This window comes from Carassius auratus, chromosome 31 (genome assembly GCF_003368295.1).
Source record: "Carassius auratus strain Wakin chromosome 31, ASM336829v1, whole genome shotgun sequence".
NCBI classification, from domain to species: domain Eukaryota; kingdom Metazoa; phylum Chordata; class Actinopteri; order Cypriniformes; family Cyprinidae; genus Carassius; species Carassius auratus.
This window is the reverse complement of record NC_039273.1, coordinates 5,229,421-5,247,137: the sequence shown is the minus strand read 5'-3', so window position 1 is coordinate 5,247,137 and position 17,717 is coordinate 5,229,421. Positions and strand designations below refer to the sequence as shown.

The 17,717-nt window shown below is 35.5% G+C and overlaps 1 protein-coding gene across 2 annotated transcripts in view; it reads right to left on the bottom strand.

Annotated features, from left to right (window-relative positions):
• Positions 1–17,717, bottom strand: part of LOC113050301 (membrane-associated guanylate kinase, WW and PDZ domain-containing protein 3-like) — a 94,308-nt gene that overhangs the window by 22,620 nt on the left and 53,971 nt on the right. For both annotated transcript variants that reach the window (XM_026213129.1, XM_026213128.1), the window contains exons 2-4: positions 11,605–11,721; positions 5,648–5,767; positions 3,372–3,578 (exon numbers count right to left, since the gene is read on the bottom strand). In XM_026213129.1, coding sequence (XP_026068914.1) covers positions 3,372–3,578; positions 5,648–5,767; positions 11,605–11,721 — 444 coding nt within the window. The remainder of the gene's footprint in view (positions 1–3,371; positions 3,579–5,647; positions 5,768–11,604; positions 11,722–17,717) is intronic.

Sequence of the window (17,717 nt, the reverse complement as noted above, 5' to 3'; positions counted from 1 at the left end):
CCACTGCGCCAACACCACCCAATATATATGTACATAATTGAATGCAGTAATGACTACAGTTTAATAAAAAAGGCTACAGCATTGTACTTCATTTCTGCACCAATGCATCATAGCAAGAAATGCCTGTGGTAACAGCAGCTGTCTGTGTTTGTACGTAACTGCAGTAAGTATGTGTGTGTATGCACAATAACTAATTTGCTGCCATTTTCCCTCTGTTTAAACACACTTGAAGTGACAGAAGCCACTTTAAAGCAAATATGACACTATTCTGCAGCAAGGACACTCCCCATTAAACGTCTCTTTGAACGTGAGCCAAGGGATTACTTACTTCACCGAATATTCAACAACTACTCTCTCTCTACTGGCTTATGTCAAGGCTGGGAAGGAAGACTTCATCAGTCCCAGTAACATGGTATTAAAGGGAAATACAAAAGTACATTCAGTACAGACCAAAAGTTTGGACACACCTTCTCATTCAAAGAGTTTTCTTTATTTCCATGACTATGAAAATTGTAGAGTCACACTGAAGGCATCAAGGGCTATTTGAGCAAGAAGGAGAGTGATGTGGAGCTGCGCCAGATGACCTGGCCTCCACAGTCACTGGACCTGAACCCAATCAAGATGGTTTAGGGTTGAGCTGGACCGCAGACAGAAGGCAAAAGTGCCAACAAGTGCTAAGCATCTTTCGGGGAACTCCTTCAAGACTGTTGGAAGAACATTTCAGGTGACTACCTCTTGAAGCTCATCAAGAGAATGACAAGATTGTGCAAAGCAGGAATCAAAGCAAAAGGTGGCTACTTTGAAGAACCTAGAATATGACATAATTTCAGTTGTTTCACACTTTTTTGTTATGTATATAATTCCACATGTGTTAATTTATAGTTTTGATGCCTTCAGTGTGAATCTACAATTTTCATAGTCATGAAAATAAAGAAAACTCTTCGAATGAGAAGGTGTGTCCAAACTTTTGGTCTGTACTGTAGATAAATATAGTGTTACTGAATGAATACCATAGTATTTAGTAGGATTTAGCAGTATTTAGATGATATTTCATGGAAAATCATGTGCTGTGTCTGAAATCGCTCACTCATTCACTCATTCACTTATCCCTATATAGTGTATGGCAGTTGAGTTCACTATATCAGGAAGAAGTGAACGGATTCGGACAGTGACGTATCGCCTACACTGCGCGTGAGACTTGGAGCTGTTGCAAAAACATTGTCATATGTACTTTTATATTACATGTACCTAATTTTAGAAAATAATACTAATAGCAATAATACTCAAAATTACATTATATAGCAGTTATACATAACTCCGAGTCAGCTTTGTGGTTTCATCGATGGTATATAATTATTATTTTTTTGTAATGGTTTTATGTTCATAATCATTAAATGCTATTAAAATAACGTACTGAGAAGAAAAATAAACACACAAACACGTTTATAATTATGTTTTTATTATTTTAGTATCTTGACACTCGCTCAAGCAGGGTTTTGAGCTCAGATAAGATGGTTGTAGAGCGTCCTCAGGCGACCGTTAATTTTACATCAGAATACATACCTGTTATTATGAAAATTTTTTAATTATCCACCAAATTATCATCATTTTTGTAAGTTAACAATGATGCCACCTCAGTAAATTAGTCAAATATTAAACTGAGTTATTGCCTACATAACATATTTTAATATAAATAATTTAGGAAAAGTGTTAAACCGGAAATAATAAAGATGTAAACTTCATCTCTAATTCAAACTCGCTCACTCCCGCTCTCGCTTCCAGCTCGACGCTACTCCGCATTGGATTGTGGGAAATAGGGCTTCAGCGAGTGTACATCGGTTGTACACTCGAAATCAGAATGAATTGTGGGTAAAAAGTAGTGGACAAATGTAGGGAATGAAGTAGTTCACTCAGAATTCGGACAGCACTACAAAATGGCTGACACCCCATATAGTGCACTATATAGTGGATAGGGAGCGGTTTCGGACACAGCAATGGATTTTCCATGAAAAATCATGGTACATGTACAAAAATAGCATAACCATGATACTATGGTTTAAAATGAACATTTTACTATGACAAAAAAGATAGATAGATAGATAGATAGATAGCGAGAGAGAAAGAGAGAGAGAGATAGCAATGTGACTCGCTTGCCAAAAACTACTCTAAGCACTGCAGTATCCAAATAGAGCATACATTTCAGGCCTGGAGACTTGAAAGCACAAGTGCTGATCTCAAAAGGATTATAAGGTTATACTGTGAACTAACGAGAGCATGTGAGCAGAGAGGTTGGCTCTTTTTTAAGCAAAGCTTCCTTCGCGGTGCTGAATTCTCCTTGAGTAAAGGGCAGGGTTCTTCTCTGAGAGATCATGTAAGGCCTCAGACAGATCACATGCACATGAGTGAAGCAGACAGCAGGTTAAAAGCCTCAAGCACACAGTGATTTTGTAAAAGATTTGCAGTCTGAGACACATTTCAGGAATATTAAAGACTTCTTTCTTGCAGGGCACAATCGGTCTTTGATCACTTCATTTGACATGCTCCCCCACTGCCAATTAATTGCCTTTGCAATTAATCTTAACCTCCAATGAAGTTCTGACAGTTGCAGAAATTTTAGGCTGCAGTTCTGAAGAGTGTGATTACTAATACAGAACTGACAGAAGCACAGCAACTAAAGTAAAAATATATTTGTATTAAATTATTGGTCCCACATTATATTAAGTGTCCCTAATGACAGTTGTGTATGTAGTATGTAACCACAGTGTAAGTACACATTGGTACATAGTATCTACAGAAGAAATATTTCTGTAACTACACACATGTAACAAACCTCCGAATTGTTTGTGTAAGTACAAATGTATAAGAGGACAAATATAACTAAATTTTTTAACAAGAAAATGTATAAGAGTAATTGAAAGCATTTCATCCAGATGGGTAGGTTTGGGGTGAAATGGGATCCAGGGGGTGGAGATTGGTAGGTTTAAGGATATGTAAAGTGGGAGGAGCTGGTTCTCGAGTTGGAGTTGGTGCACCACTGTAATACTAAATACTTAATATAAAGCCTAACATCCTGGACACAATTTATATCTAAAGCCTAACTTACTGGCTGCTGCTGTGTAACATTAGAGTTATTATGTATAATAAAAAAGGGAAATAAAAATAAAACTGAAAATGATAAAAAATAAAGCTAATTCAAAATATAAAAAAATACTATCATATATAAATAATACTAACATAACACTGAGCCAAAGTCCCAAGATATATTTAGCAAAAGAGCACAGTCTGGGTCAACATGTGTGGGAATTTTTAGACTGCAATCGTACACATTTTGGTTAACTAAAGCACACACACATTAAAGTCTGTCCACTGACCTGGGATGCCATTTGGGAGCTGTGGCCGTTCCTCATCCTCTTCCTCCTCGGGGACCACACTGTCCTTGCGGTCCATCTTGCTGACAGAGGTCGTTCGCTTTCGTTGGACTTCGGTGCCATAATCCTCCTCAAATAAAACTTGGTCGACCAGGTCAGGCTGAATCAAGTTGGGCTCCGCAGGAGGTTTAGGAGTGCCATAGAAGTTACCTGACAATAAAGAGTGCCTTGTTTAAAGACAAAAAATACTTTTTTGATTCATGATACCTTTGAATCATACCTCTGAAGTTTTAAAGTATCTTATTTTGTGACTTATTCAAGATTTTTGCTACATTATCTTTGATTTAACAAGCCACAGAACCGATGAAACAGCTGATTCTGGAACACTGAGACAAGAGCTGCCTGCAAATGTATCTCTTTATCACTACCTTTGCTTTCTTCCTCAGTCCCAGCTTTCTCAAAATCGGAGATCTAGGTGCTGGCAATCCAATATGCAGTGTGAAAAGTTATACTCTTAACATTCGGTGGTGCCTTGAAAGTAATTACACTCACCACTGGATTCAGTAATGAAACTTGTCCCACTACCTTTTCATGCAAAAATCTGTTCATTAATATGCATCAGAAACAATGGCACAGCCAATCAGTGGACCAGCATAATGTATTCAATTGAATTTTTAATTTGGTGGTACATGTCAATATGTGTGTGTGTGTGTGTGTGTGTGTGTGTGTGTGTGTGTGTGTGGGTTGAAGGGTTGTGCTTCATTATTCCCACTTGATGTAACACTACATAAATCACTCTCAGTATGATTTTTTCAAATCAATCGTTCAACCTTCACCAATTATACGCTGATTCATTTAAATTATCCAAATTTGTTGATTTGTTTGTTTGCTCCCTTCATCCTCGAAAATAAATATGCTGCCCCTAGACATCATTAACGTCTCTGTAAGAACAAAAAAGGTTTTAAAGGTCACATATTCATCCTTTGCCAATGTAAAATATAATCCTTGTAATCAGCCAAAAGATTAATCCTCTCCTTTTTAGATTGTAAATTTTAAAAAGTTTAATTAGCAAATAGAAACTGAAATCATGTGGGAATAAGCTTTTTCACAAGCAATTAACTACTGTTGACAACTTCGCTCACCTCTCATGAATATTCACTCAGTCCCTCTCTGTCTCTCTTCATTATACAAATGAGATCTCCAGCTATCACAGCATGCTCACAGCATAAGGGAATGTTTTGTGCTGCTACCTTAACATTTGCTATACATTTTGTGCGTCATCAGGCGAAAACAACATGTTTCCAAGACTATAGTCTCACTGAGACAGACATTTGAATATCGTCATATATTTGGGTCCATTTTGCTGCTTATTTTGGAGCAGAGCAGCACAATGAGATGAGAAGGGATGCTTGAACAGTTAAATCAACTACCCACAGTTTGACTTTATTAATGGGACATGAAGGGGCAAGTAAAAAAGGTTTAATTGCATGCAGCCTTGGCGAGCATAAGAGACTTTCCATACCACTTGGAAGAGTTTATGATCATTGTTTATTTTTTTTACTTTGTCCAGAGTATTGGTCATTGACGGCCCTTGACATTTTCTTCTTTTTTTAAAATATCATTATTATGTATTAAGAGACAAAAGATCTTTTTTTAACATTTAACTTTTTTTTCCAAGTAAGCACAGGGCATTTCTCCATTTTTTTTTTGACTCCATTTTTCATGTGACTCAATAGGCAGCAAGTACATTCAATTGTGCCATAGTCTATTCATGTTTACAGATTGAGATTCTTTATGTGTGTGTGTTTTAACAAGCGCTAAATCTTTATTGATCAGGACCAACTCCTAATTCGGCCAAGCTAGCTTAGACAGGATTACATTAAAAGCTGGCTTGAGAGTAGTAAATGTATCCACACTACTGGAATGAGGGGATCAGAAATGCCTAGCATCTGTTTGCTATTGCTCAAGCATGACCACACAGAGATAAGACAGTAACGCTGCATTAAGGGTAAAATGTCATATCATTCCAGTAAATGTATTGTAAAACCCGACTGTGACTTCCAGATGTGAATGATTTCTTTAAGCAACAGTCTGCCAGGATTAGTGTAGATCTGTGTGATAGCATGCATGTGTGTGTGTGTGTGTGTGTGTGTGTGTGTGCGTGCGTGCGTGTGTCAATGGGGCCACAGTGAATGTACTTTCCAACAAGGCATATGATTTGAGATATCATTCATGTCAGTTTGTATGAAAAATATCAGTATAAAAACAGTGTTTCATACCATCATATGTTCCGCTCTCCAGTAGTAATCCACTCTCTTCCAGGATGCGAAAATCCCCCACGCTGATGAAATTATAGTCCACTCCTGGAACCTCCCCATCTCTGGGCAGCCGGGTGGTACCTTCCAGAAAAACAAACACAATTAGAGACAGTGAACCAGTTCTGGTGAGAATATCCTTCACCCACAATCCCCTTGACTGCAAACTTTGAGTCGGTCTAAACACAGCCTCAGATTGAGCAAAATTAAAATTGGATTCCCTGGCTGCGTTTCAGCATTTCCTTTGAGAACAAGTGCACTCCATTCGAAACTGTAAATACAACTGATCTCCCATAGATGAGATTTGGAAACTGGAATTCCGAATCTGGAATTGTGAAACTGGATGGATTATATGGAAAGAAAAAGGATGGTTTTCATCATTTGCGAGGCTTTAAAAGACTAAAAAAGACTATGCTTTAACATAGTTCCTGTGTTAATGGTTTGGAAACATACAGAGAGATGTACTTATTAGCCAAACTGTGTCTAACAAGGTCAAATTACTTCATATCACAGGAAATCTTGTGTTATGTGTTATTCAAGCTTAGTATAGTCACATATTGCTCCATTTAGAAGAGAGTCGGTGATACAAGAGGAGGAATGTGTGCACAGACTGTGTAAAATGAGATTCAGTCAGTACTTTTGTGCATCTGCAGTGTAGTAGTCTTAAAAAAAAATACTATACCAACAATCATATGGATTTGAACATGATGAGAGAGCTTCCATTTTTGGGTGAACTATTAATGGATGTCTGCTTTTTCACCCTTAAACCAAGATAAAAAAATTTAATTCTCTGTGTTTCAGCCTGCGCGAGTGTGTTTGCTCAAAAAATATCAAACATAAACTGAACATGTTTGGACCTAATTTCAGAGGTGGGTTGTTTAGCAGCAAAATCCTCATAAGAGACATCCGAGGGTGGCATTTCTTGCTAAATGAAAGGCCAAAAATAAAAGATGACATTTCTCGGCTCTGTTCATGTGTGTGTCTGGAAATGCCACCAGGCTCTACTGTCGTTTGAAGGACAGTTATATTAGAATCAGCAAACTGAAATGCCAGAGTCAAGTGTCTGCGGAGACTTGACTCTTACTTAAGAGAAAATAATATTAAAAACGGACTCCTTACATTTTCCTGGGAGAGCAACTGTTTAAATGCCACAAGAAGAGGGAACTGGAACAACAGCACTGGTTAAAGACGTGTGAATATCCACTGGCAAGGTTATAAGGGGTTAACTTCCTCAAGATCCATAAAATAATGATAAAGAAGGAAGGAGAGGAAAGGAGAGGAGATGTGTAGACGTTTCCAGCCACATTATTTTCTTTGTCCATGTGAAAGAAAATTATTATCAAATATCACAAGTAAATTGAGTACATTGTTATGGATTTTGCTTTAATAAAATACAATAATTTAAAGGAAATTAATACTTTTATTCAGCAAGGAAAAGACATTTATAATGTTACAAAATGTTTCCTTTTCACATAAATGCTTTTAAACTTTCTATCAAAGAATCCTAAAATAAATCCCAGTTTCCACCAAAATATTAAGTAACATTAATAATTTAAAATGGTTGATAATTAATAATAAATATTTCTTAAGCACCACATTGCCATATTATACAGATTACTGAAGGATCATGTGGCATTGAAGACTTGAGGCTAAAAACTCAAGTTTTGACATCACAGGAACAAATTATTTTCTAAAATACATTAAAATATAAAATAGAGTTTTCAATTGTAAAAATATTTCTCAATATCACTGTTTTACTGTATTTTTAATCAGATAAATGCAGACTTTTCAAAAACCTTTTTTTACCTTAAACCAAAACTTTGAATAGTACTTATAATAGTAAAATAATAATACTTAAAGCACACAATAAATAACAATGTAATTTATAATATTAAATTTACATCTAAGCCAAAACATTAGAATATTATACATTACATTTAAATAAAGCAGAGTAAGTTTAAAATCAAGTAAACGATTGCAGTAGAGTAAATTTGACCCTTAAATACTCATTGTTCTATGAACGCTTACATCAGAATATGTTCAACTATTCCAGACTTTCGTTTTGCAAAATGCTACACATCTTCCACAAATGCTTTATGGCTTTGTGACATAACCGTCTCAGTAGAAACTAAATCATTTACACTACTCTCTGACGCAGCGTAAACTCTGGTTCGCCCAAAGACTGTGATGCAGCAGGTTGTGAGCAGGTTATGCGATAATAATCTTAGCCGGCCTCTGAAGTCAGTTTAATCACAGGCCAGTTCTAAAAGAGGTCCGCACTTGCTCCAGCCGCATATGAGTGGCACCTTAGGCTACTCTTTATGCCTCTCCTTCAGAGGAGCTTTTAAGAGCTTTTGTTCATAGCTCCATAAAGCAGCTTTGTGGCTGCAAGCACCGGAGGCTCTCTCTTCCTCCAACTCTTTTTTGCATACTTTTCCCCTTTACCCTGCCGTTTCAGGCCCTTCTCATAATTTACAGACTAAGGACAACAGAAGAGGATGCCATGCTTAAATTGGCATCCAGTGGAAATTCTTTGCTGTTTATTTGAATTCGGATTGTCTCAAGCCTGCTAATTTGCCATAAACATCAAAGAGTAATTCTTGCGGGGGAATTATACATAATGAATTCTTCTTTTAAACTTCAAAAAATCCAGAAATAAAACAAAAATGTGTTAATCAAAAAAGTATATTTTTTGACAGCTGGGAAATAGCTAATGTCTATGTTTATTGCTAGCGATAAAAAAGCACAGCTAAACAGCCTCCGCTAGCTGTATTTCAAGTTCTTTAAATGGGTCACTTCCTCTCAAGTCCACTCATGGTATCAGTCAAACTTGCTTTTTTACAACCTTATTTTTCACCTTAACAAATGACAGATCTTTTTTTGTTGTCGTTGTTGTTGCTGTACCTTTAAGATGTCTATGTAAACGCCCTCTTTACACATGGCATGCTTAGCTGAGAGCTGCATGTTTTCTGTCAAATCTATTATGGTTTGCACTGCCCCAGGCTGCCTTCAATAACAGCTTCTTTGCAATAGTCTTCATTTGCTTTTGACAGTTTCACAAAACAATCAGTGCAGGAATGAGGCGCGCAAACTGGTGATGAGCGTGATGATCATGGATTGTTAAAAATAAACTTTAGTTGCTCATTTCTACTGCTGAAAGTATATTCAGAGTGACAGGAGCTACAAAGAGCAAGAAACAGCATGAGGTATGGAGGACTTCAATTGTTTTGCAAAAAAGTATCGGAGGTTATTAATTTAGGAAAATATTTACTGTACATCCCACAGCATAACTATATCTTACAATATATCTTCCAGCATAATACGAAAATTTTTACGGTCAGTAAGATTTCAGCATTAAATTGATAAGAAGTGTAAGTAAATACATTTATAATGTAAGATTTCTATTTTACCAAACACTGTTCTTTTGGAATTTCTATTACTCAAAAAAAAAATTCTGGAAAAAATGCATCATGGTTTCCACCAAAAATGTTAAGCAATACAACTGTTTTCAACATTGATAATAATAAACGTTTCTTGAGCAGCAAATCAGCATATTAGAATAATTTCTGAAGGTTCATGTGACACTGAAGACTGGAGTAACGATGCTTTTCAAAAAAATTTTTTTTTACATTGTTATAATACTTCACAGTGTTTTGTTGTATTTTATGTAGTGTACACCATAATCAATTATATAAATTGATTTTTTTTTTTTTTTTTTTTTTTTTTTTAACCAGATTAGGAAAAAAAATATTATTCAGGTTCAGTATGGTTTTGTGACAAACTTGCATTAAAATTAATTTGTTTATCAATAACCAATACATTTTACATCCTTATTGGATTTTATACAAATTTACAGTTGCATAGAAAGCTACCCTCTACGCTGTGAGTAAATCACTCGCATATGCAACTAAATCCTACTCTAGGCAACTAAATAATGTCTATCATTAGCCATAGGCTAATAAATTCTTAGATTTTACTTGCAAATGTGTGTGTTAGAGGATAATTAGAAGTATATATTTTCACTCTCCGTCAAGCGATGTATGCTGTTTCTATTCATCTCAACGGATGTTGATACGCATCACACCGTGAACTTTAGTGTGAAGGTGCGTGACTTGCTGTCACTTTGCTGATAGAGAGAGCCTTACTTGCCATGCATTCTCGACATGATACTGTTAACATATTCTTTGTTGTATTTTCCTATCAAAATAATGGACTTAATTTAGAATTATTCCGTTTTTAAGAACAAGCAGAAGATATGCCGGTCAGGGTTTCCAGGTTTCCGTGAAACCCAACCAATTACTACTCAAAACTAGCCCAATCACATTGCAAAGGGGTTCTTCTGGAAAATGTAGGGGTTAAACATCACGTTATTGGGATTGCTTAAACCCCACGGACATAAAAAAAAAACAAAAAACAGTGGCAACAGTGTTAATGTAGCCCAATTCCATGGGAAAATAGCAGACATTGCATCACTGATGCCGGTTTCTCCTGTAGTGGGCTGAGCTTATGCGCAAGCGCAATCTCATTGGCTGGTGTTCATCTACTACCGTGCCTGTTTTGATTTCAGCAAATCAGTGTGAGCGAATGCTGACAACCTGATTAATATTCATGAACCAAGCAGCTCATTAATCCTAAGTGAGTTGTTTATTGTTAGTATAGTAATAGAATTAGTAGTAATATCTTTTACTAATAATTACTATTATATATTGCTATTTTTTTTATAGAAACCCTGAATGACCAACAATATCTTAAGCATTATACTAGTCCTAAATTGAGTTTAAAGGACAAATAAGCATTCATAAAAGGTTAGCAAGTTTTAGTTCTAACTACTATAGTTATATAATTAAATAGTGCTTAATTATCATATTATCATAATATGATGCTTGACTGACTGATTAGGAAGGTAAGATATAAGAAGTTGTGCCATTGTACAAAGATATGCTGATTTGGTGTAATCATATATATATATATATATATATATATATATATATATATATATATATATATATATATATATATATATATATATCTGGGGGGGGGGGGGTGTTTGTGTTAAAAACAAATATGTCAGTTTGAAGAGTAAACTAAAGAATTACTAGCCAATGGCGATTTTATTGTTAAGGTGTGCTAGAGGGTTTTTTCCTAAAAAAAGACTGAAATGATTTTATAAAACAGGTAAATAGATTATGGTGCAGGAAGTGTAGGAAGCGTGTAAGTAAGATTTATTTATTTTTTTGCACTGAAATATCTCATACTAAAATGTCACAGTAAATTTGCCCCTCAGAGTGTTTCATGACACATTTGTCACTGTCACTTATCAAATTAGACTAAATAGGGAATAACGGACTAGCTGAATGAGAAAGTAATGAGCAGTGTGCTACTGCTCGGAGAAGAAACATGCTCTCAGAAAGCCACTCCACAAGTCTCAAGAGAAACAGCATCTCACGCGGCGCATCACAGAGGACAGCCGGTGGTGTGCTAGAGAGGGCCAGACCAACACGAGAGATTTCACCTGAGGAGAGGCTCTTCTCCCCAATGACACTAACAGACACACCAGTGTGAGAAACAGCCAAAGGATTCACTCTAAACACTAAATGGGAAAAGACCGAGAGGTAAGATGAGATAACCAGACTGCCAGAGAAAGACAGAGTGAACATACATATATATATATATATATATATATATATATATATATATATATATATATATATATATATATATATATATATATATATATATATATATGCTTAAATTATCTTGCATAATTATATTTTGTATTATATGCATTACATTTTGTTTTATTGTACTGTATTTTATAAATTTTCTTACCATTACTTGCATTTCTTCAGTCATACTTTTTTTCATATTTATGAAAAATATTTTGTGTGTAAAACAGTATTGCATATATGTGTGTGACCTACATGGGATGGTGCGCAGGTACAGGTTGTCTCGGATCACTTGCTGCAGTTTGTGGTCGATTGATCCTTTTTGGAACTGCAGGCTAAGATAATGCCTCAAATCAGCATTCAGCACTTTACCTGCAAAGAGAGAGAGAGAGGCAAACGGAAATTTATAAAACCTTTCAAAGGTTATGGAAACAGAAGTAGGTAGGCTTGGCATTATAATGTAGACTAACTCCCAGGAGGGACACATTCTTGCTCTGAGATCGCTCTTTCATAAGACAGTGAGACATAACAAGACTTAATGGGGTGCTCACCCTATTTAAAGCATAAAACTTCTGAAAATAATTCACATGATTGCATATAAAAATCAGTCAATTGTTGACATATGCTATGCTAAGTGTATAGAGCTATAGAGTGAATATGAATAGTACAGCTCAAAAAAGTTCATATTGTTAAGATCTCTTGTAAAAACCTTTGGAGATATAGAAGAAAAATTACTGGAGATAAAATCTGAAAAGCACAAGACTATGATAAGTTCACAAGATTTATGAACTTAAAATGGAAGCAAAAGATCAGTTTGCTTTGTGGTTGAAAAATGACGGGTATTTTCCCTGTACGAAAAATACCTTCTATTAGTCCCCAATTGTCTTCCATTTTCTAGGACTAGAGTGACAATTTACTCTGCACATACAGACGCACACACAATGTGAGAGCCAAATGCACAAAAACACAAGGCATAAGTCTCTTATAAGCTTTGCTAACTCAGAAAAGACTTCACAAACGAGCTGACACAGTGTTGAAAGCAACTGTGGAAAGTGAAACCTAATGAAAACCCTCCACACAGAACTTTTAAAAGCCTCACTTTCTCCCTCTTTCTGCCAAACTCCAAAGACACAACTCTGGGAGAGTTCACAGAGAGTTGGGCAAAGTTGCTCTGCAGAGGAAGACGGAGGATGCGTGCTGATGCAGACTGAGGGTGGATGGGGAAAACGAAGGGAAACCGAGAGAGAGAGAGAAAGAGTCCAACAGCACAACTCGAGGGAAGAGAACAAATGCTATTATAGGGGTCATTTGAGAAATCAGATTGTCTTTGATCTTTGGTTTAAAAGAGAAAAGAAAAAAAAGTTCATCAAAACCAACACATTATAAAACCCATTGGATCTATTATGCCAGAAACCCAAATTCATGAAACATCCTTCTGAATGAATCCAACATTAAAATCGATATTCATTTACATTTGTAAATTTAAGTTTCCAATTTGTGATTTATTCTAAACAATGTCCCTGATCATTTCAGTGTGGATTTAACAGTTCATTTGACACATTTCAATGCAGATTAGTTTATTAATCTTTAACAATTATGCCCAGTCTTTGTAAAAAAGGATTGTCAGATTAGTGAACAGATTTTTATTTTGAGACTGACTTTTTGTTTTACATCAAATTTACCAAAACAAAATAAAATACAAGAAACGCCTGCTTTGCAAATGAAAGGAGAAGCAGTGCTCACACCCCAGCTTGTGTGTTGGCTGTTGTGTGAAACATAGTTTTCAGTTGTATAGATAACAGCTTGCATTAAATTGTGACAAGCTCACAAGACGATCCACACTGAAACGTGCTCTACAGACTGTTAAGATAAGAGTTTTTTGGACACAAGTTTTGTGCTTTGAAAGTTACAGTTTGTTTTCACTGTTCATAGAGCTCTTTCATCTTAATAGATCAAGGGAAATTAGATTCCTCGTGATATGAAGCCATTAAAGCAACAGAAGAGAACAACTACTATGAACAATGATATAAAATGTATGCTATGACCTTTTTAAGAGGGAAAGTGTGAGCGTGTGCAGACAGATGCCACAAACCACTAAAGCAGTCGCCCATAATCTCCCGTCTTCACTCCTGTGCCCTGCTGCCAGTCCTCATAAAGCACCATAATCTCCTCATAAACACAGCGTGACCCGTTATGTGTCATAACCTTTGGGCGGAAAGGCAGGTGTCCTTGTCAGAAGTCCTGAATTAAGCAGGATTTGCCAACCACGAAAAGCTGAAATATCACGTCGTTCTAATTTATTTTGACAGGGATAAAACAGGAATTATCAAAGTGTTGACATGAGGAGCAGATATCAGCAGCGTTTTAATGGCTTGATGAATTAACATGACTGGGAGATGAACGCTGTTTCTATGCATGAACGTAGCACTGCTTCACCCTAGAATGCCATAGATACTGCTGCTTTAGGGAAGCGTGGAACACTATGCTTCTCCTTGAGTAGATTTGTTCATGGACTTATTTTACACAAATTTAAAATGCTGCACAACATGAATGGGATTGCAAAAATGATTTGAAAAAAAAAACAAATTATACAATAAAATAAAAAAAATAACTTGCAAAAATAAAAAACAAAATAAAATAAAACAAAAATAAAATAAGATAACATAAAATAAAATAAATGCTTAGAGGTACACTTGTTCAAATGTGTTGTTCCTAGTATTAAAAGTTGCATGTAAGATAATGTACTATAATGTAAGACATGTCCAAAATGCCTGACAGAAAATTACCAGTTCCCCTTTCATTTTTCTACAGAATTTTTTTTTTTCTTACAGTGTATTTACATTAGCATCCAAAATCATTCACTCATTTGCATTCATTGCTTCTCCATATGGTGCGCCATGTGGCATTGACTACAGGGAGGGGTGAATGAGTGAACGACTGAGTGACTTTGACAGAGCACATGTGGTAAAGGAGAGCAACATGGAGCAGAAACACTGCTGAAGGGTCTAGTGCTGAGTCTCACCAAGTGAATTTGACCCTTCATTAACGCTGCTATAGGTCCACCATCCAAGCCACTTCCACCACTTCATTTATCTCACTTCCAGATAATGAGAATACCACTTTATCTACTCTATTATAAAATCAAATGCACAGATAAAATATCATTACATAATACAAAAGAAAAATTTTATATGTATATAAATACAATAAAATTAAATAGCTTACTAATCTTGCAAAATAACATAATAAATAATAATAAAAACAATAGAAATATTAACAAAAATAATAATAATTATTATTATTATTATGAAGAAAATAAAAAATGAAATAAAATGCTTAAAAAATTATAAAATACAAATGTTTAATAAAGACATGTTTTCAACATTTTATCGATACAATTTTAATCTATTTAACAAAAAAAAATGATATATTCAGTTTTGTCCTGCCTAATTATATTTGTTTAAAAGAATATTAAACATTATAAAATTATAAACTATTAAAAAAAACTGAATTATATTAGGAACATCTAAAGTATTGGACAGCACTGTATGTATTTTTTGTGCATAAGAAATCTGTACATAAAAAAATAAAAGGCTGCAATAGTACTCAGCTAACATGGGGTCAAAAAGGACCTCAAGAAGAAGAATTTGACTGACTATTTAGCACTCTTTCTGGCCTCAACAGGACAAAGGTCTAGACTCTTTTCATCATTTTCAGCTGAACTTCTTGGATTCGGAGTTCTGAGGCAGAGCCGTCTGAGGCTATAAGACAGATGCTCTGTATCTCTCTCTCTATCTCGCCTTTCACTTCGCCCACCTTCTTCTTCCACCAATAAAATGAGGTAATAATATAATAATCCTGTCAAGACAGAAAATTTGTTAGGGGGAAGGGTTTTAGAGAATATTATGACTATGCTATACTCTTTTTATTTCCGAATTTTAACTGTCAATATCTTTGGTACATTCCTCATCTCCCTTGCTTTTTTCCCCTTTATAACCTGTTTAACAATGAATTTTTTTTCCTTTAGTTTTCTCCTTATTCTTATCTCTGTCCTTCACTGTTTCCTTTCCTATGTGTCAGAAATGGCAGAGCAGCTTTATAATCCTCCCCAGAATGCATCCTGTCACAGTGCTCACAGACCATGGCAAAGACGTACAAAAAAAATCAAACACATAACAAACAGAAGACACAGGGGATTTATCATCTTTACCAGGAGGCCATCTTACAACTTTTTGCCCCCACAGACAGCACATTGATCTAATTGGTTAAACTTTTATATACTGTACAGTTCCGGAGCAGATGGCTCTTTCGCCTGATTTGGCTCATTTGCCACCGACGGCTCAAATAGGGTTTGTTTTCTCAGCTGTGCTCTGATTCCACATTGATTCTTTACAGCACTGCTGAGGAGGTCTGTTACACGTGCATCTATTAGACGTCACTGATTATGTGACTCAAATTAGCTGTTTTTAGCTCCTGTAAATGTCTCCTGAAGCCCTCAAATGTAACAGCAATACTAAAGCTGAAACTGCGGATCGAACCGATTGAAAATAAGGTTGAAGACAATGGCAAGACAGCTGAATCACTATTTCTGATTGCTCCCCTGACCTCTCTGAGACCGCATCCCATGAACGACCCGGAAAAAGCGTTTTGCTGACGACAGATTCAAGCCGAGACAACAATAGCTAAGACAGCCACATGAACACAACGCATGGTTATTGTTGAAAGCAGTGTGGAGAGCCATTCCTTGTATTTCTTCATGAGAATGTGGAAGCTTGGTCTGTCACAACACTGAGGCGAAGGAGTTGTGATTTCTGCCTAATGGCATTATGACCTAAAAGCCATTACTGACAAAGAGAACACAGCTAATCAGAGTCAGACAATGAGCAAATGAGGAACAAAAGGACAAAATGAGCAGAACAGAAAATAATTCTAAGCTGACAGAACAAAAAGCTCAGATACAACTCTTTTGTATGCATCTTTTTAAAGAAAGTCACACTGAAACAACTACTGAACAAAATTAGTGGGATTTTCAAATGCTTGGGTGAAGTGGCTGGTTGCCAGGGAATTGCTAAGCTGTAACTAAGGTGTTCTGAGAGCTATGTGGTTGCTAGGGTATTCAATGGAAAAAAAACTTCTCGTCTCTATATATTCTGTTCCCAAGATAAAGCTAGATTTCTGCATTGTCTTACATTGAAGGAGGGACCTAAATATTATTGAAATCTGACAGTGGGGAAACTACCTTAGCACTCACTTAACGATGCATTACAAACATATAAAAACACCCTAGCAACCAAATAGCAATGTCCTGGCAACCACCCAAAACACAGCATTAGCAAATAATTATATTTTCTTCTTCTACTATTAATTAATACAATCATTTATTGAACACTGATGCATGTTTAAAAAATTGTATTGTTTACATAATCAATGTATGATATATATAATTATATATGCTGTGTATATAAAAAAATAATAAACAGAAGCCATACATTACAGCAATTTCACCACGTTTATTTATGCAGCATGGGAAACCACTTGTTACTTTAATATACAAGGATAAGGAGAGCTGTCTGTGACAGAATGTGGAGACGAAGGAGCGACGTTACAAAGGAAAGGGATGCCAAGCGTTTGATCCACTGAAGCTAAATAGGGACACATTTGGCTGACAAAGAGAGAAATGGAGTTGTTGCAGTGGTGACAGCAGTTGCTGTTTATATTAGGATGGATTTACTGTATGACCAAGACCTTGAAGAACCTCCAAGAAAGGATTTCTAACAGAAATATAAAAGGACTTTGGGAAAGTAAGACTCAGGTGTCCATCAGTCTGTCGGATCATATAGGTGACTGAATGAATGTCAAGTAGGAATGGTTATCTAGTCATCCAGCAAATGACTAGTCAATTAGTGAGCAATTTACCTAGATTTTCTAATACATTTAAAACATTTAAAGTTCAGGTTTTTGAACAAGTGAATGTAGAAGATTTCAACTCATTTTCCATATAGGCATTAAACAATATTCAGCTCAGAGGTCAATCACAGGATTACAACATTTAATTCCAAGCAAAAAAAAAAACACTGAAAACATGTACTTAATATTTTTTGAGTTAGTGTACTTGAAGCTTTGTGAATGACATAACCTAATCTGAAACAATCGTACAATATAAATCTATTGACTATAATTTATTATATTAGTATAAAATGTGTGTGTGTGTATATATATATATATATGTGCACATTTTATACTAATATAATAAATTATTGTCAATAGATTTATATATATATATATATATATATATATATATATATATATATATATATATATATATATACATATATAAATGCACTCATTGATTAACATGTATGGCGAAA